Here is a 26,996-nt window from a genome sequence, read left to right as displayed (position 1 = left end):
TTCTTTGTATTAACTGAAATGGGAATTAAGCATTTTGATGTATTGTTACATTATGAAGGGGGAAAAAAAAATCAAAAATCAACACGGAAACATCTTGCAAATGCGGAACTTTAATAATTAAGTCCAATCGAGTGCGTGAGTTTAAGTGCAGTACATTTCAAGAGGTCGATGCATGATTCAATCGTCCTTGCAAACCGTTCATTTTGAAAGAAAGATGCACGCTCAGAGAAGTCTTGATCAGCGAGTCTGCTCATGGGCCGAAGCTGTTAGTAATGGTCAGAAAAAAAAGACAGAAAAAAAAGTAATTTGACAAACTAAAGTATTCATGAAGTCTTTGATACAAAAAATTGGCTGTTTGTGCCAAATTCAAGTTGTTTCACAGCTTTAAAACCGTGTAATATACTCAATACGTGTGTTATTCTAACCTAAGCATTGAAGCAATCAATTCAAAGTACCCTCATATTTGCGCCTTCTTTCAGGGTAACATCTTTTTATTTTACACACACTGTATGTACATAGGGCATTGTTGCTCTCATAAATAATTGCTTGTTTGTGTTTTGCAACCCCTCAATAAAACTCTTCAGGCTCTATTGGCTGCCTCTATTGTTCAATTTTTGATAACAACAATCAAAACAACATTGGGGTGTGTGAAGATCAATAGCCACTCCGCTCGCTCCGACCATCCACGAGCGCGATCAAGAGAATAGCCCGAGTGAAGATGCATTCCAACTCAGATCATCAATATGGTTCATGATCTCTGAGAAAAGAAATGTTCCAGGAGCAACGGTTAATAGCGTTATTTTCCTCTCACGCTGTTACACTGTGTCCATTGACACCCTAAACACACACACACACACACAGCACACACACACATTACACGCACACACAACTGCCCTGCAGCTAGCGTCCCTCTTCTATTAACCAGTTTGCCTCAGAATCAATAGAAAACATAAAGAGGCTTAATCTTTTCAGGTGCTCTGCACTGATTGCCTATTACACAATAATAACACACCTTGAATCCCACGGAGCATGAGAGGGAGACACACACTCCACATCCACACTCATTACACACAGCAGTCGCACAGTAAATCTATAGGTTTACAGCTGAACAGATGGTGTCAGCAGTGGCGCTAGGCCTTTATGAGGGGTGTTAGCTAACATGCAAAAGACAAATTCCAGCAGAAACAGTGGGATATCAGGGGATGCGGTTTATCGCCCAGTGGGACGAGACACTGCTACTGTCTCCTTTTGTAGACTACGATCTCCGGTCCTCTGGTATGCAGATTTAGCTTAAAGAGGTTCCATAAGGATCCTCTCCAAGCCAGAATAACAGCTGCTGCAGTATACAAGTCCAGTAGAGGACAAAGTGAATTATGGCCTAAGTTCCAGGATATGAAGTGGAATAAACACATCCTGAAAACCGCACGTCATCAGAACCACTTGGAGACAGACACGGCTTTGCTTTTCAACAATCGGCAGTGATAAACAGTCAAAATTAATGAGCAGTTATGCAGTTTTTCTTTTCCCACATTCTCTGATGTCCCGTTGTAAGTCATTAGGTGTCGGGCCTGTCAGAGTTGCTCCTCCAGAAAAGCCTCCACTGAATTCCAGTGCTGTGGATGTATGACTGGAGCCTGGTTGTTGACTCTGGCTATGCGTCTATAAACTGAGCCAGCAGGACAGGTGGAGGATCTGGGAGTCGGGCAATTCCAGGACTGGCACGAGGGACATGGATGGACTGGACTCCCCAAGAGAGCTTCTCAGGCTTTCTTCAAGTCCTGGTAGGTAGTTGGGAGGAGAGGGAGATAAGGAGGAAAAAAGAAGGAGGCGTTATTTTCATGAGAACTTTGGCTGGTGTTGGACATGAGACTCTGAAACAGCTGTCCCACCGCGGCTGTCCCAAGAGAGACGTTGCACTTAACGCTTCCACCAGGGAACACGGGGCCTGTTTACAAATTATTGGCATTTCTTAAATCCTTGGCAGATTGTACCCCCCCCTATTCAACTCCCCGCAGTGCAAACATATGGTCAGCAAGGACTGATCTCTAAGCTCCAGCCATATACAACCAAACACAGGAGGAGGGAAGAGGGTGTGTGCCCTTTTGGACAATTGAGCAGCTTGTTAGGGGGGGGGGATCTAGTGGAATGGATCCCCTGCTCCTGTTGTGTTGGGATGTTAAGAAGCTGTGTTGGGACTACATCTCAGTTTTACTTTAGCTGAGAGACGCTGAAAGTCTAAGTGTGTGTGTGTGTGTGTGTGTGTGTGTGTGTGTGTGTGGCCGGACTACAGACTGGCAGTGGACATGTGAGAATTCATTGAGCGTCCCAGAGCTTGGTCTTGATGACAGCATGTCTATTTAGCAGCAGCCTGCTGGGATGTTGCCCCGTCCCTCCACTGCTCCGTGCACTAATTGGTCACAAGTGTTCCTGTCTCATGGTTGGATGTCCGGGCTTATTTCTATTCATTTGACAGCGTGTTACTTACCGGGGTGTGGTCACTGTGATCTTACATAGTCAAAATAGAGTTCATGCTCCTGTGAGGAGTTTAAAATAGCTGGTTCAGAACAGGCTGGTGCAAACAAGACCACCAGCAACAACTTTGACGATTGCTACATAGATATTTTTACATTTCCAAAAGCAACTCAAGGGGGAGCTGTCAGAAAAAGTGATTATCTTCACGCTGCTGAATTTTTTTATGTCCACAGGGGGCGCCAAAATCAAAAAAAAAAGAAGTTCCTCACAGGAGCTTTAATTTACTTTTCTGTCATCATGTTACAAATAAAAATGTCATCCCTGAACATTTATCTTGTAGGTAGGGTTGGTAATTTTATCCATCAGACACAGTTTGTATATTCATTAAAATGGTTTTTAGGGGCGCTGGTGGCGCAGTGGCGCAGTGGGTTAGTGCGCGCGCCCCATGTATTGAGGCTGTCGTCTCAGGTGGGCGGCCCGGGTTCACGTCCCACCTGTGGCTTCTTTCCCGCATGTCGTTCCCCACTCTCTCTCCCTGATTTCCGACTCTATCCACAGTCCTATCTTTCCATTAAAGGCACAAAAAGGAATGCTTTTAAACCTCGACAGCAATTAATAAAAGGTGTTCTGAAAAGGACCGAAAACGAGAGCTGCTGTAATCCTGTAAAAACTCTTTTCACTGATGTGACGTCCGGATGGAAAGTATCAATGTAATGCCACCCTGGCTCCGTGTGTGTGTACTCTACCCTCGCTGTGCACCAGCCCGCACTCCAAGCACTTCCTTGCTGCTGGAGGTATCCCATGTCGAACGGAATTTAGCAGAGAAAGCTAAGATAAAGTGACCACTCTTACATTTGCACACAGACCGCTCAGAAAAGAAAGACAGACAAACCCAAGTAAATATTCATAAAGCTTTTCAGCGATGGCGACAACTGAGGAGGTTAAAGGGACTGAAAAGTGACGCCATGATTGCTACTGTTCTGTTGCCATTTTTATTTATTTTTTTACATCCAGTATGATAATATTAGATGTTTTTGTACATAATGAGACATGAGGTAACTTAGTTTGGTAACTAAGTTGAGAAAGACGTGCTGAGGTCTTCTGTCTGCTTTGTCACAGAGAAGCTGTGATCTGGGCGATGTATGTGTGTGTGTATGTGTGTGTGTGTGTGTGTGGGGGCGTGGCGTCTGAAGGAGCCCCAATGGGAGGGGTGGAGTTGAGCCCTGTTTAGATGTAACTTTCAAATCTTGCTAGTTTTCCAGAATTACCAACCCTGCCTTTTGCACACACAAACTTGTACTTTTTTTTTTTTCCAGAAACGTCTACTCTGTCTGCAGCCAACCACTACAAGTGACTTTGGTGTGAACTTCTAGAGAGAGGCATCAGGACAGAGAGGTTACGAGAGCTGTTCGGCACTATTTAATAAGCCTCGTTCTCTTTCATTTGAGGCACGCGCAGCATGCCAAACATCCTCACTAAGAGCCCACACACCCTATTAGCTAATATGCACTACAGCTTAAAATACCCCCACTGAACACGGGCTTTTTTTTTTTTTTTTTTTTGGAGGGCATTAAAAGCCTAAATATGTGTTATCAGAGCATGCGGTGCACCCTGGGAAGCAGCATCCTCTGGAGATGGCTAGCTGACGACTGATTGAGTCGAGAAAGATCACAGACAGGGGATGGTTTCATTAAGAGAAGAAACACACCCTTCATCATACCTTGCACACTAAAGCCTGTTTTATGTCTGGATGTTTTAATCTTTGTACGAACACATAGGAAATAATTGCGCTCTTCTCTTTGAGCGGCTCTTTCAGCGTGTGTGTGATCACAGTCAGGCCTGCTAATGCATGTATTAAAAGGCACAAAGGGGGGTGAAGGTGACTTGTGTGACCATGGCAATTTTGTGCTTTTTTTTTTTCTCTCTTTCTTTTGAGTGAATGCTTTCGCTCCAATCCAATCAGAAAAAAAAAAAAATGCAGAAAATTCTATGAACTCTACAAATCTATCCCGTGGTGTCACAGCACCCCCCGTTTGGGGCTACACAGGGAGTCTCATTGAGAGGCCTGTGGACAGAGGCTGTAAGATTCAAAAAGCCATCACATTAGCAACGAGATGGAACTAAACCATCTACCCAAGAGGACCAACCATTATTCTGCATTACGGGGGGAACACACAGGGAGCGGGAGAAAAAAAAAAAAAAAAAGGCTGCAGTTTAATCTCTGTGTTTGCAAATCAAACCATTGCTAATGCCTTCCCACAACATCCTTTTATGCAAATCCTCATCGCCTGTGTTTGTTTGTGCAGATTGATGCAGAAGTATCGTAGGCCTGAGTGAAAAGACGGATGGGTGTCAGTGAAGGCGGTGGTGAAGGAGGAGGAGAAAGTGGGTCTTTGAGTGGAGTGGTTGATGCCTGCTGGGCTTAAGGGGCTCTTAAGCCGCGGCCAAGGCTCGGAGCCAGTGGTTTTTTAGTTGTGCTACACTGACTTTCAAACTGGTCAAATTATGCGGTAAACGAGGTGGTAATTAGCGAGTGTTGGCTCATGAAAATTGTTCATTAAGTCCGAGAAGAATGAACAGAACGGCTCAGGGGCTGGGTGTGCACAGTGGAACAACAGAGGGACAGAGGACTTCCACGTCTCTGTTATAGAGCCGCTCTAATAAATAATTGCATATGAACAAATGACATTCCTACTTTTAGGTGAAAAAGGATTCTCACAGTGATGAACACACAGACAATTTCCACCTGACTTAGCAGTTTCCATCAATGCTATTAAAGTTAATGACATCTTTTAGCTAATGGTTCTTTATTTCTGGCCTGTAATGGAACTGGTTTGGTTCACTCTCTTCGCTATTGAATGGATGTTTTTCCTACTACAGGTTACTGTTAATGCTGGAAAACAGAAATAAACAGACTAACAATGAACAATAAGGGAACAGAGTAGGGGATTAAGAGACTAAAGAGTTAGATTTGGTAATGGTAAATGGACTTGAGCTTGTCTTTTCTAGTCTTCTGACTACTCAAAGAGCGTTCATACCACAGGACACGCCTACCCAATCACGAACTAATGGCAGAGCATGCATTGTAAAGTAACTATAAGAAGTAACTAATCCACAGATTCAACTAACAATCATTAGCTGCTCTGTTGGTTTAGTAAGGTTTAAAAAAGTAAAGTGGCTTGGGCTACAAGAAGAAGTCAACATGCCGTTAGTTTAGATCTCCAAAAATGATCTCCTGGATAAAAGTTCTGTGATGAACCTACTTGCATAAAGAAAAAAAACGACTCATATGAATGTTGCGGTTGTAATTCTAGGGTAACCATTGAGAGCACATTGTAACCTTGTGTTTCATGTTTGTTGGATTGCGAAGCCAAGAGATCAAAATATATTTGATGTTGATATTTAGTCTGTGATAGGAACAGTTCTCCAAAGTGTTCTTTTTATTTAAGATTTATTTTTAGGCTTTGTAAGCCTTTATTTAGAGATAGGACAGTGGGTAGAGTCAGAAATCAGGGGGGGGGGGGGGGGGGGGGGGGAGAGTGGGGGATGACATGAGGGAAAGGATTAAAACCCGGGCCATCTGCTTGGAGGACTATAGGCGCCATACATGGGGCGTGCACACTAACCACTAGGCAATGGGCGCCCCCAAAGTTTTTTTTCTTCTATTGCCACACAGACAGGTGTAAGATTGTGAAAGGTGCAAGACTGTGAACATTGCCCGATGCATGCTGAAGTTATTTGTGGTGTCCTTACTGTTTTCTTGTATTTGACATTTATTCAGGATTCAGCACCCAGACGTTACATGCTGTTGGTGAGTTCAGCGCATTATTGCTATCATATTTTTAGTTGTATTTCTATAATGTGTATTTTATCTATCAAAACGTAAAAATCCTAATATGGCTCCCTCCTTGAACGTCAAAGTTTTACTTGAGGTGTGTGGGCCGATCTCTGCGAGAACCTTTCTATCGTAAGTAACAAGTTGAGACAAGATGTTTAAAGGTTTCATTTGGAGCATATGTCACGTCTATCAGCTGTGAATCCTAACGCAAGTAACCGAAGGGGTGGGGGGTAGTGCGGTCCCATTTTTTTTTTTTTTTGCCCCAGCGTTGTTGCTGTCTGTCTGCGCACTGACAGCAGCAGTTGTGAGGCTGTGACTGCTAGCGCCAGAGGTGTTACTTTTCCTCCTTTGACTTTTGGATTCATCACCCAATGAGCAGAGGCTGTGACCCATAAAATCGCCCATGGGTAGGCTTCCAGCGCTTGACTATGCGTGCGGGGTAAGGTAGCAGATTCCAGCTCAATGATGAGTCAGTAAATGGTTTTAGGGAAGCAGTCTGTGCAGAAGATAATCAAAGAAACACATTTCAAGGGGGGAGATTGAGGTTGCTCCAGTAAACCAATGACCTAGTAACCCAGGGTTTAAAAACTATTTAAAAAAAACAAACAGATTTGAGCACTTTCTACAGAGAGCCCCTCTAGTAATTGTTCTAATTTTACTACCATATGTACATTTTGCATTTTTTTTGGCCATATCAACATCTACTTAAAAGCACAGTATGCAGTGTCTGTCACCAGGGGGCTCGCAATCAAAACATTAACAAAAGATGATGTTGAGGCTGGCGGGGAATCATGGGAGTGCTCTCTGCTACCTCCCCCCCCTTAGAAAACGAACTCCGCGTTGACTGTAAAGGGCGAAACAGACCTGAGGAAGAGAATATGTTTACCGACTATGTATCCAAGTAGCGGTCTTTGAGATAACATCCGGTGTTTCCATGGCAACAACAAACATGTTTGATCTGTCATGGCGGCTGCCAGGCCAAGAAACGTCCCGTTAAAATAACGGATTTCTCTGGCTTCGATAACTGTTGGAAATATTTGAGGTAATGTAAGAACTCAACAAAAAATCTTTTTAACATAGGGTTGGTCTATTTTTAGTTGCGTTATATTTAATGTAAACACTGTAATAAAATTCTAAATATTATACGTTGAAGCAATGTTTATCAATCTAGATTTTTCTCAGGATTCTTCCTCATCACTCGATCTTTTTCTCTTCTGTTGTGAGCCACACGTGGAATAAATGTCATGCATCATATATCATGAAACAATGTTGAATAACAATTATATAATTAGGTTACAAAACAAATAGCCGTGTTAGTCTGTCATGCATATCAACACGTACTCCAAACAGATCAACCTTTTCCCCATTCATCACCGCTAACCATAAATTCACCACCCCCGGAAAAAAAAAGAAAATAGATGACTTATGTCAAAGCGAAGAATGACAGAAAGATGGCTGGTTTGGCTCAGACTCAAAAATGTTAATTGACTGCTTCGGCGATGACTTGACAAGTGAGCCCCGTGTGATCGATGTGCTCGTCGCCCTTTTCCCCCCTCCGAGAGAACATCTCTCTGGATAGAACAAATACCGCTCCACATTTGCTTTTGTCGAGAACCTGGGAGCAGGCGACGTCGGCGTATGAAAGCGTAATGATGACAAAAGACTGTGCCAGCTGCTCGGGTTACTGTACACAGTGCAGACACAACAAATGACTATAATAATTAAACACAGGAAGGAGTGGAGATCCCTCTGGAGAGACTGCTTCCTAGAATACTTTATGGAATTGACTTCACTGATGTCATGCCAAACTTTCTTTGAGAAGAGGGTGCACAGAGAGTGGGCTGTCACTTTGTTTCCATTAATACAGTGATGTGGAGCTTAACTTGCAGAAGCAGTGCATCTCAGGAGTGCTGCCTTCAAAAGAACAACTTTTCCAAAAGTCCTCCAAAATGAGGCCAAATATTGGAACAATTTTTAAGCTTACACTTTGTGTTTTAGTGACTTACCTTCAACAATCCCCTGTGCTTGTGAGTGGCTGCACTTGTAGAACACCCTGGCACACAGCGGCACCAGCTCCGCCTCCAGTTTCTTCATGGCTTTAATGAACGTCGCTACGACTTCATGTGTTACACCCCTCACACTGCTGACCTCCAGGTTGTTACCCGGCACAGCGAGGGAGAGCGAAAGTGAAGCGCTGGACATGTCAGCGGACATGACACCGTTGCACTCGATGGACCCACATGCTGACTTTGTGGCCGTGCGTCGAGAAGTCCTTTTGATCGGATCGTCCCGAACGGCGGTGACGTGGAGCTCAACCGCTGCACCCCTGGGTAAGGCGGGCACCGTGGCGACAAACAATGGCGGACGTTTGATCTCAGGCTCCCACAACAAGTCCTGCAACACAGACAGATTTTTATTCAAATTAAGTGGCTGGGAAATTATATACTTGTGGCACTACAATCTCATGTATACGGCACTCCTGCTGAGAGACACGCTGTGCTTTCTAACCACACAAACACACACACAAAAAACCTCCATACACATTAAACATTATCATAAAGCACAGCATAGAATTCTACTACACAGCACTAAGAAAGGCTTTTTCTCTTGACAGACTGACAGAGTATCAATTAAAATGAGATTGGGAGGTGACCCCTTGGTAATGATAGTGTACAAACACTTCAGAAAGAATCCATACTGCTTGAATCAAAAACACACACAAATGCATTCACTTTCACAGCAAACATGACAGGCCCTGTGTGCAATGACTTCTAACCTCCATGAGAAGATCACTCACAACACATTACGGCGGTTTCTCCACAAACATTAAGTGGAAAACTGCCTCAATTTTTTATCCACAGAGCCCAAATTTGTGCTTTTTTTTCCCCACCTCCTTTGGACTCGGGGCCATTAGCAGTAACAAAATGTCTTGAAGCAGTGCTACAATGTGGCCCCTCTAATAATACTTGGCTGTGGCTTTATCTGCTAATGGGAGAGAAATGACTGTTTTATATAACCGTCATTCCAGTCGGAGTCGATAGGGCAAAAACACTTAACCCCCTTTTCAATTTGCTGGATCAATTTTCATCCACTTACACCCCACTTTGTAAGCGCAGAATAATAACAGGTTACTTACATTTTATTTTGATATTCACTCGCACACGCGCTCACAAAAAAAAAAAGAAGGAGAGAAATCATTGACAAGAGCTGCGGACGGCCTCTTTGTCCCTTCATCAGACGAGCCCGTCATGACCCAATCAGACAGATTCACTGAGGCAGCACTTACCTTCAGATTAAACTTTAGCAAACGCTTAATTGTGTATCAACAGCTAACCTCTTGCCTTCGAGAGTGGAGGCTGAAAGCGAGTGTCCTAAGTGAGTATGTGTGCACAGGTTGGGTAAAGATTTCTTTATTCTGCTGGAGTTTGAAGAGAGCCGAGGCTAGCTGTGATCAACAACAACAACAACAACAACAACCTCAAGAGCGGGGAACAATGGCCGTGTCAGCGCCGACGTCTTGGCATGTCAGACAAAATGACAGCACACATACGTGTCCTATGCTTTGATAAATGTTATATTAGCACTTCTGGCGCAGGCTAGGTATTCTCCTAAAGGGGAACTGCTCCTCCACTTGTCAATAGTGATTGAGCATGGAACATAGAGTGGGAACTGTGGAGGGAAGTGACAGGACAGGGGGTCCTGCTCAGCCAGGCTTAAAGGCCACCCTGCAGGCCTTGTGTGCTGAGGTACTCTACCCAACCGACCATCCGCAAAGGAGATCAGGGGACTTTCTGCACTGCACTTCCAGCCTCTGGCAGGACTTTATTGTCACGGCACAGTTGCTGACTTTTTTGTCAGAGCTGTCGGACGAGGTTACATCAATCCCCATTTGCTTCTTTATTAATGTAACCACCGAAATGTTACGTTAGAGGGGGAAAGTTTGTTCAGCACTTCTGTGGAACTGAATGTGCTAATCTTGCATTTATTGTGCGTGTGTGTGTTTCTGCATGTGCATGTGTGAAAGTGTCAGACTTGGCTCTGAGTGTCAGAGGAGTGAGGGGGGGTGGGGGGACTAGCTGACATCCCTACCTGACCAGAGACCTGAGATCAATTATTAAATGAATCCAATGAAATCAAAACTTTGATATGTGGTGTAGCGGAGTGCTGGAGTGGCATGGAAGGGCAGGCAGGTGGCAGTGTGTGTGTGTGTGTGTGTGTGTGTGTGTGTGTGTGTGTGTGTGTGTGTGTGTGTGTGTGTGTGTGTGTGTGTGTGTGTGTGTGTGTGTGTGTGTGTGTGTGTGTGTGTGTGTGTGTGTGTGTGTGTGTGTGTGTGTGTGTGTGAGTGTAAGGGGCTCTGTTCCGCTCTCCACCAGCTACTTAACACAATCCATCTCATTACTTCATCCCACTCCAGTTGCAGGGCTTGCAGCCATTTCCCCAGCGCGCTCTCTCGCTCCGTGGGCAGCAGGCAAACGCATGAGGTCTGGATCTGCTGCGCTCAGCTCTCCACTCTGACGGTGTGTGACCGGCCTCTCTTTATGTTTGTTTTCTTTCTCCCCACTTTCCTCCCTCTCCAACTCTCCTCGGCGTGCCTGGAGCGTGCGGCGGGTCGGAAGGGGCCGAGAGGCGTGAAAGCCGAACGGTAAACACGGTAATAAGGAAGTGGTGTAAAGGCGGTGGAACAGCAGGGAGCTGATGGAAGCGCGCTGCTTAGCCAGTTCCCCTACATTTCCTGCCCAGCGGGACACCTTCAGCATGTGGCTCTATGTCTCAGCACTTACTGTAGTGCTGTCAGTCTGCAATAATATCCCTGCCCATTCATTTTTATTTTTTTCTTCTTGAGACTCTGCTCTGAGATCGTCAGACATTTTTTTTGTGTAAATGAAACACACAGGCCCATGAGAGTGTGGTGAGTAAAAGTTTAAGGGTAGGAGGCCATTAAAAACCATAGAAGAAGCCAGGATGACTTCAAAAGTCTAAAGTAAGCAAGCTAAATATAAAAAGATTGTTTACTTCAGTATACAGGAGTTCAATACTATCAAGTCCAATTAATTATCAATCAAAAGTTCATCCATTTCTTGAAAGACTTTTCCACTATTTCAAAAATAACCTCCTTTATAAGTAGTGCATTTAAAAATACAGACATATTTTTAGCCTTAATATCAAAATAAATATTAAAATCAACATTGATAATTATTGTTGTTTTTTTTTTAACTTTCTGACATGTTTTCAGAATCTGTTATTGCCACACAAAGAGATTTCTGTTTAACATTGATTGACTTATCACATCAAAATCTCTGCGCTCATCAAAGCCTCTGACACACGCAGACAAACAAGCTCTTTGTGGTTTAATGCACCGTAAATACAATTTCACACTTGTAGCGACTCCAGTATGCTCCCAATTAACCCTGCAAGCTTCCTCATCCACCTGATTAGAGAAATTATCAACGCACAACAACAACATGGCCCCGTGGCTTCTTCACAGACACCACCAGGCAGCGGCATTTCTGTCGGTTTACTTTGCAGATGGCCGTGTCTGAAAATAAAACCAAGCGTATCTTTGAAGGATAATTCAAGAAGTCACAACCCCAAATCTCAGTATGGATCCAAAACTGTAACACATACTGACTTTACCAAATATTAAATATGCTTTATAATGTCTCCAGAATGCATATTAAAGAAAATGCATTTGCCTTATACTAATTGACACTAAGTCACTAAAACATGACATATTTAAGTTCTTTATATGATTCATCTTCTAACTAAAGAATATAAGGAATAATTTTCACATTACTTTATGAAATTTTTTTTGTAACTTTATATTAATCAGATGACAAGATAAAAAATATATAAGATTACTGTGCAGCAAAATATGGCCTCATATTTTGGCAGACCCAGGATCCGTGCATGCAAGCTCCAAGTAGTGAACATGCTGATACTACCAACCCAACCACATGGCCCCTACTGGCCCCCCACAACTCAACCGTGTAGACTGTTAGGCTTCAAGAGCAAGGGATCCCCAGGGTGGTCGAGTGGGACCCTCCTTTATTACTTGCAGTTTGAGAATATTGGGAATAATATTCTTGTGTCTGAGCAGGCAGGACATGAAGTAAAAATGGTGTGGAAATGTTGGACCAAGGAACCATGTCCGACCCCATGATGACAGCTTTTGCTTTTATATATAAATACTGCAAGATTTTGGACTTAACAGAGTATAAATGGAAGATCGGAAAAGAACATACCGGCGAGCAGGAAATAGTATGAAGTTGCTTCACTACATGTGATATAAACATCTCCACCGCTGCTTTGCTTTTGGTGAACTTTCCAAAAATGTTCCTGCTCTGTTCACACATTGGCTCAGCCAGATTCACACAGAAAAAAGTTCTAGGGGGCTTGCTGCATTCATTCCAGGGGTGAACATTTTTTGCATACAAACATGGAGCTCACCCTTAAAAAAAATTGTCAAATTGAAGAAGTTTTAGTGTGAAACACCATCAAAGACTTTTTGTTGTAAGAGGTTAGTTAGTTTAAGTGTGTGCCAGCTAGTGTAGGTTACTCGATCTGCTATCCATGGGAGTTGTTTTCAGTGTTTGACCTGGGTTAAACATTCTAAGTACAGTCCATTTAATGAGCACTGGTGCTTTGTGTAATCCCCACCCCAGGGAGAGAGCAATGCACCAAGTTTGGAATGAAACATTAGCCCCCCCACCCCCCACAGCTGCTTTCCTTAGCTTCTGCTACACCTTTATACATCTGTGCTTCGCCTTGACGAGAGGGGGAAAGTGTGAAGGCCAGGTTTGAAAGTCCCACCTTGATGGTCTGCCACCAGAGAGAAACAGAACAGGGTCAGGTCAGTAATCCACCACCTGAGCAGCTCGCTCTACTCTTTAGGGGAGAACTCAACTGTTTGTGCTGTCAATTAGAGTTGCTTAATCTAAGATTCTGTTGAAAATAAAACATAGTCTCCTGGGCCAGCTGAATTCATATTTTTTTGATTGTTCTGACATATCTCATGGAAGGACAACAGATGGAGGATGTTGTCCATCTTCAGTGATCTCTAACATCAGGTCAGTCGTGTCACCTCCCAAAGCTTTGCTCTGCATGCTAAATAACTGGTACATGTTCAAGGCTATCTTATATATCTTAGATATGAATATATATTATAACAGACACTTGTTTTTTACTCAGATCTGCTGAACTGTAGTATGAATTTGAATTGGAACTCAAAAAATTCACACTTTAAAGCGTAGAGAAAACCATTGCTGGCCTTGAATAACTTGTTTTTTTATATATACTTCTGCACTTATATGGAATTGACACAAAGTTGACATCTTCTCTCCAGTCTTATAGTGTTTGTCGAGGAACAGAGCCACATGTTGGAGGTGGGCACCCGCCTCTCCCTTAGGCCCTATTCCCATAGCTAGACAGATTACAGTGGGAGGAGAAGGGCTGCCAAGGGAGACTGGTGCCCCTATTAGACGTACGGAGCAGGGGTTGTAAGCCGGGGCGGTGGAGCGGCGGGGAGGGATGGAGGGAGGTGGCAGGAAAAAGGGGGGGTGGAAGGGGGGGGGGGGGGGATAAGCTGCTCTGAGAGTTGAACGGAGCTCCAAAATGGTGTGTGGGGGCAAAGGATTAGGGAAGCTCTGAGGAAGACATCTGCTTCTGTGCCAAGCTCCGCATTATCAAAGACACCAGCGTTTCCCACATCATCAACTTTTCATGAGCGCGCTCACTGGTAAATATCAGTCGCAGCGACTTGGGTCTCAAGGGGGGCAGAGAGGGGTGAGGAACTTTCACTTATTTTACAACGATGAAATATAATTCTGAAAGGCCTCTCTGAAAAACTTGCATAAGATATAAAGTTTCTCCTTTTTTTTTTTTTACTTATTTATCGACGCCGTCTTCTAATCCATTAAACATGGGTTCATTCTATGTGGCTGTAGTGTGATCAATATTTCCTCTGCATCTATAATAAAACAGCCAGTCATTGCTCTTCTTCTTCTATATACTTCATAAACAACACTCTAACTCCGCAGTGGCTGACCTTCTCTTCCTCAGCGGCCCTCAGCATGCTCTCCCACACGGCCCGGATGACGGGGACGTCTTGGTGTCTTGTTGTGTAGCAATGGGCCTGCAGGACATGAGCTAAAGTCAGAGTGCCGATCACCGCCTCCAGAACCTTCTTCACATAGCTGAAGGACATATAGGCCTGCGCCCTGGTGCCAGCTTTCACCAGCTGCATGGTGCAGGGGACCAAAGCGATCTGGCCTGCACAGAAAACCGACTGATCAACCTGGAGAAAAAAAGCATACAGAAAAAAAAAAGAAACACAGCATTGTTATTCATTATGGTATAACAAGCTGCATGAACGTGTCTGTCAGAATGCTAACATGCTCACAATGACAATGTTGTAAAGCTGATGTGGGCGTATGTTTGTCATGTTTACTGTTGACATTTGCTTCCCACTGAAAACATAGCATTTGGTGTCCTTTGTTTTTGTAATATTTGGACACAAACACAACTATTGAATCATGAACATTTTGACAAGATGGTGGAGCTACAATAGTTCAGAAACAACCAAACCTATTTCAATGAATCCTAGGAAGTACCAGATGTCAATCCATCCAATAGCCATTGAGATGTTTTACTTTGAATCATAGATTGAACCTCATTCTGGAAACATAGGAAAGATCAGAGGATCAAACAAGTCAGTATGGCATGTTGTCTGGAAACCATGAATGTCCATGAACCCTAACTAGCTGTTTGTCACCCATGCCACTAGATGTATCCTCTGGGAACCATGAATAGCTCTCTAAAATTTGAATGGCAATCCATCAAATATTTGTTGAGACAGTTCTGTCTGAATCAAATATTGGATACCAAACATTGAATAAGCTAACCCAGAATTTCAAAGTGGGGGCCCGACAATGTGTGGGGGGCGCTAGAGGGGGGTCACAGGAACTTGGAGGAAGAAGGGGAAAATTGAGACAAAAATGAAAATCAACTAATGACATCATTAGTGACAGTAACATTCTAATACATGTCATCATAAGGTATAAGGAATTAAAGAAAATGTGCAATATGGGGGTCCCGGCTAGAGGCTAATGCTACATGGGGGCACTTGGCATGGCAATGACCAACTAGAAAAAAAGGCTAGCATCTCTCTTCCAATCAACACTCAACACTTAATAATAGTCTTTTAGAGAAATGTTTTGGCATGATAGTTGTTTGGAAGTGTTGCTAAATAAAAGGAATATAAACCCATTGTTCCTGGAGTAAAACCAGCCCGTCAACTCTACAGAGTGAGAATCTAGGAGGTATATTTCTAGAAGAAAGTTTAAAAGAAACAAACTCTTCAAACTCTAAAATTACTTTTATATATATAAAAAAAGAGAAAAATACTCATCAACTAGGTGTGACAATCAAATTAACATTAATTATAAGCTTTTGTTTGAGTTTGCACTGCATTAATTAACAAGTCTACCTTTGGCCTTTTTTTTCATTACCAACAACTCCTATTTCACAAGCAGGGATTCAGTGAGAAGCCTGTCAATGTATCTCTAGCACCAGTGTTATTTATAAGCTTAATTACCTCTGTGATAATAAGCTCAATTTCTGTTAAATACCTCTGTTAGAATTAAGCTTCTTGTATAATGCATACCTGAAAAAATCCATCTGCTTAATGCAGGGAGATGAGTGGGGATGAGGAGTGGCATTAAGGAGGTCAGGTCTTTAGAGACCTTGTGGCTTGCCAATGTTTGAGGTTGGATGGCATTAACGCTGGACACTAGCTGCTGGTCAATGCAAATAGCTGTTGGTGACATGTTGATAATTGCTGGCCTATGCGGGGACCCTGAAGAACATGCAGATCTCCAGGGAGGATCAAGACGTCCTGAATCAATGGATGCAAGGCCTGAGACAAGGTCCTTTGCTTATTAGCAAAGACACAGCCAGGGGTATCATGTATTCAGCGAGGATACCAGGGTATGAATGGACCAGAGGTATTACTTGAGACTTAGAACCCTCTTAACCAAATTTCCTCTCCAGCTCATTTCAAACATGCCCTGTGTTTTCTTTATTTGGCTTTGCAGATAGGCCATTACACAAAACTTGCTCAACGAAGAAGAATTGAAAAAAGACCTTACATTTTCCCTTCGAGAAATCCATATATTTTATGGAATACCAGCAGAACAAGATTCTTGGCACACAATTATTTAGCTACAGGGCAGATGTGATCATTGCAATTTCCATAATCAGATGGGTTTGCCATGATCCCCAGCTCCTGGGTTCACTTGTCAACTTTGATGAATCCTCAAGTTCTGTCTCTGCAGCTCTAAATTACAGGGACAGTGCGCAAGACAAGAGATGGGGAGGAAATGGCAGGAAAGGGAAATAAGGTCTCATTGCTTTCAACCAGTTGGATCAATCACTCGATCATTTACCTGCAAGCACAACTTGCCCAGGCGCTTGTATTAATATATCGGCCGAACTTAAGAGCCAGATTCCCACACATCGACAACAAATTGTCATTGGCATTCCATTTATGAGCCATCAAATACCATCATATCCACCTCCAACAAGAAAGGGCTCCATCAGGTTGTTTGAGGTGGCCAGATTCTCTTAACAAGCTCGTCCTCATGAAAAAAAAAGCCTGCTCCGTTTTGGATTCATAAAGGCAGGCTACCGTTTGTCGATTTGAATATCAAAAGGGGGCTAGCATGGGGCCCCTTGACTGTTAAAGGCAGACTCCCATAGCTTCCACCAAGCAGGTGTGTGATGATCAATTATTAAGGATCCCACTCTGGTTACTCTTAGTGGGAGGTGGAATTGGGGATTTGGGGGGGGGGGGTTGTGATGATCTCTCTGTGCTGAACCTGGCTGGGGGAGAGACAGTAGAGAAGGGAGAGCGAATACTATTTACATAAAATTAACAGTTCAAAAGAATAAGTTCACACACCAATCAAACTTGTTAATTGACTGTCAATGGTGTGTCCCTGAATATACAACACAACTACATTATTCATCTTAGGCCCTGACAGGGAAGACAGGCCAATTTGCATGGGCGTTCTAAACGTGATCAACAACCACAATGCCACATGCATTTTTAATAGGCCAGAGATGGGGTCCTTTAATATTCATAAGGGTCAAATAATAGCATATGACATTAAACTTTCTATAACAAGGTAAGTATTCTCCAAATGTAAGCCTTAGCGGTCTAAATGGCCCACAGAGAAAAGGCTTTGTGAATCAATACTGTGAATCCTTGAGGGTATTTTTCTGTTTATCTGCTTAATTATTGCATTGGATGTTTACTATTATTGTTTTTTTTTTTTTTTATAAATCTCTGGTCGAAATAGATGGAAAAATCTAATAAATTGAACATCTTTTTCTTAATTGCAATCATGTTTCCCCTATTTATTTAAGTGTTTGAATGCTTTTTGAGTGAAACACAAGACTTGAACACATTATAGAGAAATCTTTCTATTTTTTAGAATTTGGCCAACATGAGTGCAACATACAAATCACTCAAAAAAGCCAAACAAGCCACAAATGGGGTCAAAAGTTAAGAAGTTCACAACTAACTATCCTACTCATCTGCATTTTTGCTGAAGCATTATTGACCTTTATTATATTGTTGCAATGCCATCACTTTTCTTGTCAGCCCAATGACATGTCAAAAGGTCACCATACTTAAAGACATCCTCTCTGTCCATTTCTGTGTGCTGCAGACAGTAGCATACATGTAAATGGACTCAGGAAGCGCTCGGCAGTGTCCGCTTCCAACGGTTGAGGGTGTCTAGTTTCAGGCTGAAGTGTCTAAGGTGTTTCTAATTGCACTTTTTTTTTGTCCAAGAGCTTCCAGAGATGACCAGACAGTGCCAGACTATGTTCACATTGGTGTTAAAGGTGTCTCCAAGTGTCATTAGCAGAGCTTTGGAATGGTATAGATGAACTGGGCCGGCCTGGATAAAATAACCTGGTATTGATGAACAGTCAAGTTTTTTTCAGCCCCGGTTCCAAGGACAGAAAGAGGTGGAAAACTGCTCCACTGCTCCTATCAGATATGCTAATGGTCACATTTCTCCCCATTGAGACCTCATGCATAATTTAACCAGGAAAATTATGATACAAAATGAGTGAAATAGGTTGGATTAATATGGTGCAACTTCTCCCTTTATGAAAGGACATGTGTAACCAAGCTAAAGGTTTGATGGTTAGTATTAGTAACAGAATGGGAAATCTAAAGAAAAATATACAAATGTTTTGGATATGTCTCCTTAGAGATGCTCCTAAATCTTATAAGCTTTATTGTAAGAGCAAAAATGGGTATTGTCAGAGCTGCAGGGCAAAGCTCTTCAACTGTATGTTTTAAATATAATTGTGAAAAAGGGATGCCTTCATTAAGTGGTGAAAAAAGAATAAAAGGAAAAGAAATAAAGCACAAGATGTTTATCACCAGGCAAATGCTGCATTATGTGGCATGTATTTTGATATATTAACTTTTAACTTGCTTTAAATGGGACAATCTTCTAATCATTTTTTTAGCCCTCATTGATGCTATGAGATTCCTAAAACATGTGACACATTTCCAACTTGATTTCCTATTCCCATTTTTTTATTTTCATCCACTTCCTGAATATTTGAGGCTTGGCAAATAGCTCAAAATAGCTGAAAATGTGGGGATAAAAAAAAAAACTGAGGCTGAAGTTTTGTTCAATGTATTTAAGTGCATATATTATTTCTGCTTTTTGGCAAGGATTTGATATGCGACGACCGTTTAATCCTTGTGTGCTGGATGGCAGTTTGTCAGGGATGTGTGCTGTGATTTCATCTTGAACTGGCTTCAAGTCTGTGAGGCTCTTTCAGCATTAGTGCATTCAAAGCAGATCACGTCTGGGAGTGGGAAATGATAAGAGATGGGCTCATGTTGTGCTGCGCCCTGAGGAAATCCTGCCTCTTCTGACACCTAATTTCTACAAATACAAACCTTTCAGGAGAACCACAACTGTTCCTCCCTTCTACAGAATCTCTTCCTCATGTTCTTATTTAAGGCTTCATGGGGAAGAGGGGGGAGGAAGATTTTTGCCTTTTTTTTTATTCCCTCCTTTCTTTCTTCACTATCTATTTTTTGCTTCCTGTTTGTGCTCCAGTTTGAGCCTAACCCCTGTATGCTCAACTGTCACACAAAATCAGTGTTACTTAAACGGCGACATAAATAGCCGTATGAAGTGCACAAAGACAGTCAGTATACAGCGTTTGTGAATGCATTCTCTCAGGTCTAAAAGTGCACATGTATACAGTAAAAAACGGTAAGATAACGTTAAAAACACAAAGTAATCGTATTAATATAATATAATAAAATATACAATTATAATGAGCCACTGTTGAGGCAACGTGTGGTCAATCTAAGCCGGGGACACTGGCCTTTCCCCCCAACCCCCACCTTCTCTGAGCTTATGTGTATTTTTCTGTCGTGCCTGGATGTCTGCCCTCGACATGCCCACTGCATAGACACTGAACCGTGTGGAAGAGTAACACTGTCATGTCAGCTCTGGTCAACTTTATGCTGGTCAGGAGCTGCCGCTCAGTGCTATAGCCAAGGTCAGGGGAGACTGACTGCTGGATGCTCAGGGAGACACATCTGAATGCCAACAGGCATAAATATACGAATAAATAAATATGCCCCTCCCACCATCATAAAAAATACCAAAATACCGAAAAAATAAACAAGAAGTTTCGATAGGATTATGTATGTTTTTGTGCTGTATTCATGTGTAAACAAATGGTTGAAAACATGGAGTAAAATGGAATAAAATTTGACAAATAATCCAAGCTGATGTTATAAAAATGTCTGCTGTTGTGGAGTACTGTGCCCACACCAGAGCCGGGCTGTGGATGGAGAGTGATGGAGGGGCATGCTTTTTCATTGCGTTAGGCAAAATGCCCTGCTGCCTTCAACTGTCCCGACCTCACATTTTTTGACAAATTGGTTGTGAGGCTTTTACGACTGATGCACATATCGCAAAAATCATTTCTGCCAAGCTTCCTCTATGACCTGCCCGTGGGACATGACAAGCCCCTCCATGCATCGCTCTATCAAACCGAATCTTTCCAGGACAATGCAAATTATGACAAATTCCATCATCCTGCATTATGCGCTTTCCTGCTAATCTCCCTAATTCGAGAGAATCGGGGAGGGTCTCGCTGTTTCAGCTGAGGGGCATGTTGTCTGATTGAATGATGCTGAAACTGCAACCCTCAACCCCCGTTTCTTTCTCCCTTTCCAGCTGTGACCACCTCGTCTCCTCTGTCTTTTCATATTTTTTCTCTTTTTGAAGCTCTGTCTGTCTGTCTGGCTGGCTGGTAATGGAGTCACTAATTTAACCTGGGCTTGAAAGAATGATGTCAACACAATGTGCTGTGGCACCGCAAGTGTAAATGTCAGAAGAGGTGAGGTTTAGTTAAGTCCATGTGAGTGCGACATGAAGGACACAACCACAGTGTAAAATGTCTACTCTGAATGAGACTGTGTAAACGTCAACAACAAGAACATCACCATTCGACCCAGTGCCATGAAGCTTCTGGTCCAAAGAGAAAGTCATCTGCACCCAAAACTTCCAGTTAGACACTAATGCACATCCTCTCTCCTCTTTCCTGCCCTGTGCTGCTTGTAATGGGTACAACATGTAGTTCAGTTATAGAATGGGCAAATAAAAAATGCAGGACAGAATGAACAAGACAGTGAAGAAAATGCCAAGGAGAGGAGAAGGAGATGCAGTCCCCTCCTGTCTCAACAGATGGCAGTATGGCTGCATTAAAAAGACGACTGCAGAATCAACACCGCTGTTCATACAAAGTCCACTCAATCCAGATACAAGCTGGCTAGACAGGCAGCATCAAAAGTCTTCTTGGATTTTCTCCTTTTCCTTTTTTTTGTTGTTGTTGAGTAAAGTCAAATATTTGCATAAATAAGCCACAAATTCCACCAGTGCAATGAAGGCATACTGATGAATGAAGAATAAGGGGGGGGTTGGGTTTTAAAGTTAAAATTCTTAATAAGGACTGAAAATCAAATGTTGCTTAAAAGTGTCTTTAAGAAATTCTGTCAAAAAGAGAAGAAAAAAAGAGTTTCTCAATTTTAATTTTTTTATTTTGGAAATATTGAATATCTATTTTACAGTAAATGCAAACCTGACATGATAGAACTCATCATGCTTAAATAGAATTATTTAAAACTGTACAGAATTCCTTCTGAAAAATAGAGTCAATATTAACACTTTTGTCACAGTTTATTCATAATTAATAATGGCACGTTGAAATGATTGTGTTCTCTAAAGTACATTACTAAAACTCTTACTCTGAAAATCCCAGCTTCATCACATTACCTAGACTCACTAGGCGTGACATCCCCTTACATAATAAATTCATAATATTAATAATAAACTACTGTTAAAAGTGAACATGCTGATATGTCCACAGTCAAACCCGGAGAGTGTGTATTATTCATCTGCAGCAGGTTTTTTTTTTTTTCCTGCCTCAGTTTAGCATGCTACAATGGCATTTGAAAAATGAATGACCCAGGTTAAAAGTTACAACTCAGAAGAACTGCTCCATTTCAAATTTATGATGGAGCAAGTGGCCAAACGTAAAATGGAAAGTAAACGCTAACCCTTTTTTCTGAGTCGAGTGCTGCGTGAAAAATTACTTTGAGACAAAATGGCAACACTGTGCACACTGTTGCATGTTGATGTAAGAATCATTTCTAACCGGAGGAAACTTACAGAGCTGCAGAAAATACAGAAGAGCTTAATAATAGTAGTAGAAACAATCTATAAAATAAAAACACTGTAAAATGTGCAGTGCAGTTCTGGCGTTTTAAACAGACCTATCATGACTTGTCTTTGGTATTACATTTGTCCTCTCCAAAAAAAAAAAAAAATTGCGGGACAATCTGATTCATTCTGGCATAAAAATACAAAAAAAAATGACTTAATTATTGCAATGTTCGATTCCTCATATTTCTGTGTCTATTGTTCTTGGAGATTTTTTTTTGTCAACAAGTATAATTTTTGAAAAAAGTACGAGGTTACATTTCCCCCTAACAATGTCCCCTATTACAGTCTGTATGTCAGCACATTAGTATGTGTGGGAACTGTCCAATGCATTGTTTTGTCTGTATTTGCAACATGTGTATATTTCACAAGGAGCATCTTCCAGACAGTGTGTATGTGTGTGTGTGTGTTTGTGTGCAGGCCCTGTCAGCTATGCCCTCTCGTCACTGCAGGGGGAAGAAACACACCCGGGCAGCTCTGAATATAGTGGCTAGTTACCATAGTAATGGGATGGTCATACGTCTCTCCTCTCTCAGACAGTGATGGGAGTGGACAGGACACGCCGCTATGCTTTTTATCTATGCATTTACTATTCAGTTATTTCATTCCACAAATAAAAAAAAGCAGAGCAGGCTCACCTCTCCTCTCTCCGTACTCAAAATAAGAGGGGTGAAATGGGAAGTAAATAGTTGGATATGGGGGGGGGGGGGGTGATAATTCACACATGGGACTACAAATAATGATGTGTTTTGACTGAGTGCTTGTGATTGCAATTGTAATAGCGCGAGTGTCGTGGCAGATATCCGCGGTGGTGGGATCCGTGCGTGACGCTTTTCAGATGCCTCCTTGTTGTCTTTGAACCATTCACCCCTCCGACACTCATCAGCCGTGACAAAGTGGGACACAAACAAGCAAACACACACACACACACACACACATTCATGCAGCATGTGATGCAAATTTAAGAAGCAGTCTCTAATGTTTTTCTTAGAAAATCATATAACTCATTACGTTATCTTTGTTCTATTAAATTCTCTAGAATATTCTGTGCATGAAATGTAGCCACAACATTCATAACACAATGATTTCTGCACAGAATGCAGTCAAATCATTTGCATATCCCTAAAAAGGAAAGGACCACTGCACAATTGGGATGCTGACCACTCAGAGAACTTTTTCTTTTGAGGTTTCCAAGGCAATTAAGGATGGTTACGTTGAACATGTGTACACATTAACACATGACCCATATACTGTATATCTGTTTGCATAGCCAGTATATTTGTATGTTAAAAAAAAAAAAGAATAGGGAAGATGGCTGATGTGGCTAACCCTGTCCCTACTTCCCATGGCTTGTTGACATGAACCAAGGCAGTCAGGCACCAATAATACATGAAGAGCTGTTCAAAGGCAATTAGGATCAGTTGTCACGACTGGGCCCATTAATGAGTGGGAGTGTGGCAGGGGCCGGGGCAGAGGCGCAGCGCCGGCGTACGTGGCCGCCTGAGAGTCGATGCACTCTGACAGATCCAGTCCTTCCCCTGTCCTCGCCTGGTACAAGCTGATACCAGCCTGTTCCCACGTGGTGCTGCAGCAGCACGGGATAATGTAGCAAAGAATGCAGTGACTCCTGACAATGACCGCTGCCATGGTGGGTCAGGCTCTACGAGGTCACAGCAGGAGAGAAAGAGAGGGGGGGGGGGGGGGCACGTGGCATAGGGTTTAGAGAGACATAATTACCTAAGCTGCCTCCTACACTCCCAAATAACTGCCCACTCATCAGACTTTTAAGGTGATCGGATTCGACCGCTTACATACATGTGCATACATTTAGGGGGACAAGTGTCTAACCCACATTCACAAGTGGCGACATCGTCCCAAGCCGGAGCTTTGACAATGTGTCAACGCAGATATACATCTCTGGGTGAGGAGCTTTGTTTAGAGAGGGAAGGAAATCCCTGTTTTTGCATTCAGACAAGAGTCGTCTGCATATGGATTCATACGGAAAATGTGACATTTTCATGGCCATATTGTATTAATGCACAAACACCAAATAACGATCTCTCATTAATGAAATGATGAAGTCATTGGAGCGAATAAAAATTCCTCCTCTTGGACACAAATTATAAAAGTTATTGTTGACTTCTTTCTGTTGAGGTCAGCCGGGGTTAGAGGGACATTAGAGGGGAATATTATGTTATTTAAGTTTAACAGTTTTTAGCAATCCCAATTTAGTGGAAACAGATATTGACATAAAAAAAAAAAAATCACAATAAAAGTTGAAAAATGTATATATTGTATCATGGCTACAGTATTAAATATTATTATTTAGTCATTCCTGCCCCTTATACATGCATACATCTGATTGGTTTATAGAAATGTCACTATAAATACCTTGGATGCTGAGGTATTTATAGTTTTTAGATCATGTTTGTGTGCACTCAATTGTCCGCTGAGTTTGTTTTTGCACACGTCTTTATCTATTTGCATGTCACAGGATGCTTTCTAAAAGCTGTGTACCTGTCCTGTCAGTCATACGTGTGTCAAAGTTAGTCACCTGTGACTTGTCTTAATAACAGAACCAGTTTACCTTGTCATACAGCCAGGGCTTATCACTAAGAGCACACAGGTGAATGTGTGTGTCTGTGTGTAAGGCCTGGCCTCGGGGCATACAGAACACATGCCATTGTGCTCGGGTCTTACTGGGTTTGATCAGCGTGTTTTGTGTGTGTCCAGCTCATGCGAAGACAGTTGACCCCAGTGTTTGGGGTAGGATGAGTGGAGCCCACAGAGACAGACTCAGGTGATGTACAAAGACAGAAAGTGAATCGACGCTCACTGGGGGAAGGTTGTGAGATGAAGCCCGACTGTCAGTCAAAAACCTTTCCTGACTCTCTCCAGACAAAAGCCGGCATTCAGGAGACGGAAACAACCAGGGTATTCTACTTTTTAGCCTTCAGTCAAATGAGAAGAAGAAAAACAAACCGTGTTAACATCCTCTGCTGCAAAAAGGAGCAAGTAACTACACGTACTGAAGAAAACCCAAGATTTAAGTATCCTTCAATCTCCTGCCTGCTAAAACCGCTGAGCCTTCAAGACCTCATTTTTCATCGACTCAATTACTCGACAACTGTTCCCCCCTCCCGGCCGCGTCCCCCCCCCCCCCCCCCTTCCTTGGTTGAAAGTGATCATTTGTTCTTTTATTAAACTTGATAACATCCCTTGCATTGTCTGAGTGTGCACGCCGGAGTGCCGCCCCTACTGTTCTAGCCTCCAGCGCTTCGTATTATTGGTGCATTATTTCACGCATGCCCTCCTCTTTTATCAGCCGCTTCTGAAGTAATGTTAATAGACTAGAAAATTGAGACATTTATGAAGTATGGGCCGTGTTTATGAAAAAATCCATAAAGTATGACAAGGGGAGAGGTGAGATAAAAGCAAGGTTTTAATAGATTATGGCAAACAGGGGAGAGGCATCAGATGCAGACAGGCACCTCCTCCGAGATGCCTCATATTTTATGGGATTAATTTTGTTATATTAGAAATGAAGTTAAATGTCCTAATTAATCTGTTAGCGCTGCCTGAATACCTCCCTGAACGCAGATGCACGCACACACACTGTTTTTGGGCTAATTACTCTTCTGCGGTAATTGAGGTGGATGCAGTCTCTCCATGTAAGCAGAGGAAGTTTGGGGAGGCGGGGGCACGTTTGATGTCAGGGTTTTTTTTTTTTTTTTTTGGTGGGCTGTTGAATTGTTGGCTTTTTACAGTGGTTTAACAGTGCGGGTGAGAATAACAAACCATAAAACTAAAGCACTTAGCTTAATTTTTTGCCATTCATCACTAACATTTTTTTTTTTAGTCGTCAACCTTTTGGAGTTTTGGTCCATAAAGCGGGGGGCTGCTGTGGACGCACACTTCTCTGATCACATTTCTTTTAGAAAACACTGTGGCACATTTGTGCTCTTTTCAAACACAGATGGAGATCTCGTGTGTCAAACATGTAGATCATATGGTTTGCTCTTATGAGTCAGTAGTCTCTGAGGAAGACTGTGTAAACTTTAAAGTCTTTGTTCAACTGAGTTTGGAACTCTTTAGCTCAACATTTGTCCAATTATCTTAAAAGTCCTCACATTTTCATGACACTACAGAGTGTTTTACTTTGGTTAATGGTAAATGGACTGGAGCTTGTAAAGCGCTTATCAAGTCTTCTGGCTACTCAAAGCACTTTTACACCATATGTCACAGCTACCCATTCACACACTGATGGCTTAATGATATTATTGATGACAATAGTGATGATGACGGCGAGGGTTTTGTTGATAATGGCGATTTTCGGATGGTCCTGATGCTGATTAGAACTCTCAGGAACAGCTGTCCGTGTAATGTAACGCCTGTGCATTACCTGTCAGCACATGTGTGTCCGATCGGGTTTAAAGCTGCTCGTTTGCACTTCCTGACATTGTTTCCTCCACTCAGATCCTTACTTGTGTTCTACTTACTCTCTGATGTACGTCCCTTTGGATAAAAGCGTCCGCTAAAAGAATTGTAGAACATGTGACGCTCTGTTATGGTGAATATAAGTGAGCGACTCGCAAAGCTATGTTGAAGACAACAAGCTGAGTGGATTATTTTTTTAAACCATTAACTGCTTCAGTGACATTAAGCTGTCTTATGTGTTTTTCATTCTGTTCCAATTTGTTGATTTTGAAAGATTTTCCACTTTGTGCTGCTTCTCTGTCAGATCTGGTTTTGATTTCTTTGGACCTCAAGGAGAATGCTTCTCACAGCAGTTACACCTTAGTGGGATTCAAAGTAAATGCATAATTCATCTATGATAATATTCTCTATAAACC

The 26,996-nt window shown here is 42.3% G+C and overlaps 1 protein-coding gene across 6 annotated transcripts in view; it reads right to left on the bottom strand.

The window, feature by feature from the left end:
- Nucleotides 1–90: 90 nt before the first annotated feature.
- Nucleotides 91–26,996, bottom strand: part of dph6 (diphthamine biosynthesis 6) — a 62,146-nt gene continuing 35,240 nt past the window's right edge. For 5 of the 6 annotated variants that reach the window (XM_020638677.3, XM_065966611.1, XM_065966612.1 and 2 more), the window contains exons 13-15: nucleotides 14,355–14,603; nucleotides 8,317–8,704; nucleotides 91–1,778 (exon numbers count right to left, since the gene is read on the bottom strand). In XM_020638677.3, the coding sequence (XP_020494333.2) occupies nucleotides 1,660–1,778; nucleotides 8,317–8,704; nucleotides 14,355–14,603 (756 nt within the window). In that variant the 3' untranslated portion in view covers nucleotides 91–1,659. The remainder of the gene's footprint in view (nucleotides 1,779–8,316; nucleotides 8,705–14,354; nucleotides 14,604–26,996) is intronic. The other variant, XM_065966615.1, reaches the window with a different exon arrangement.

The sequence above is a fragment of the Labrus bergylta genome, chromosome 18, assembly GCF_963930695.1.
Source record: "Labrus bergylta chromosome 18, fLabBer1.1, whole genome shotgun sequence".
NCBI classification, from domain to species: domain Eukaryota; kingdom Metazoa; phylum Chordata; class Actinopteri; order Labriformes; family Labridae; genus Labrus; species Labrus bergylta.
The sequence above is the reverse complement of the archived record's forward strand: the minus strand, read 5'-3'. Positions and strand labels throughout refer to the sequence as shown.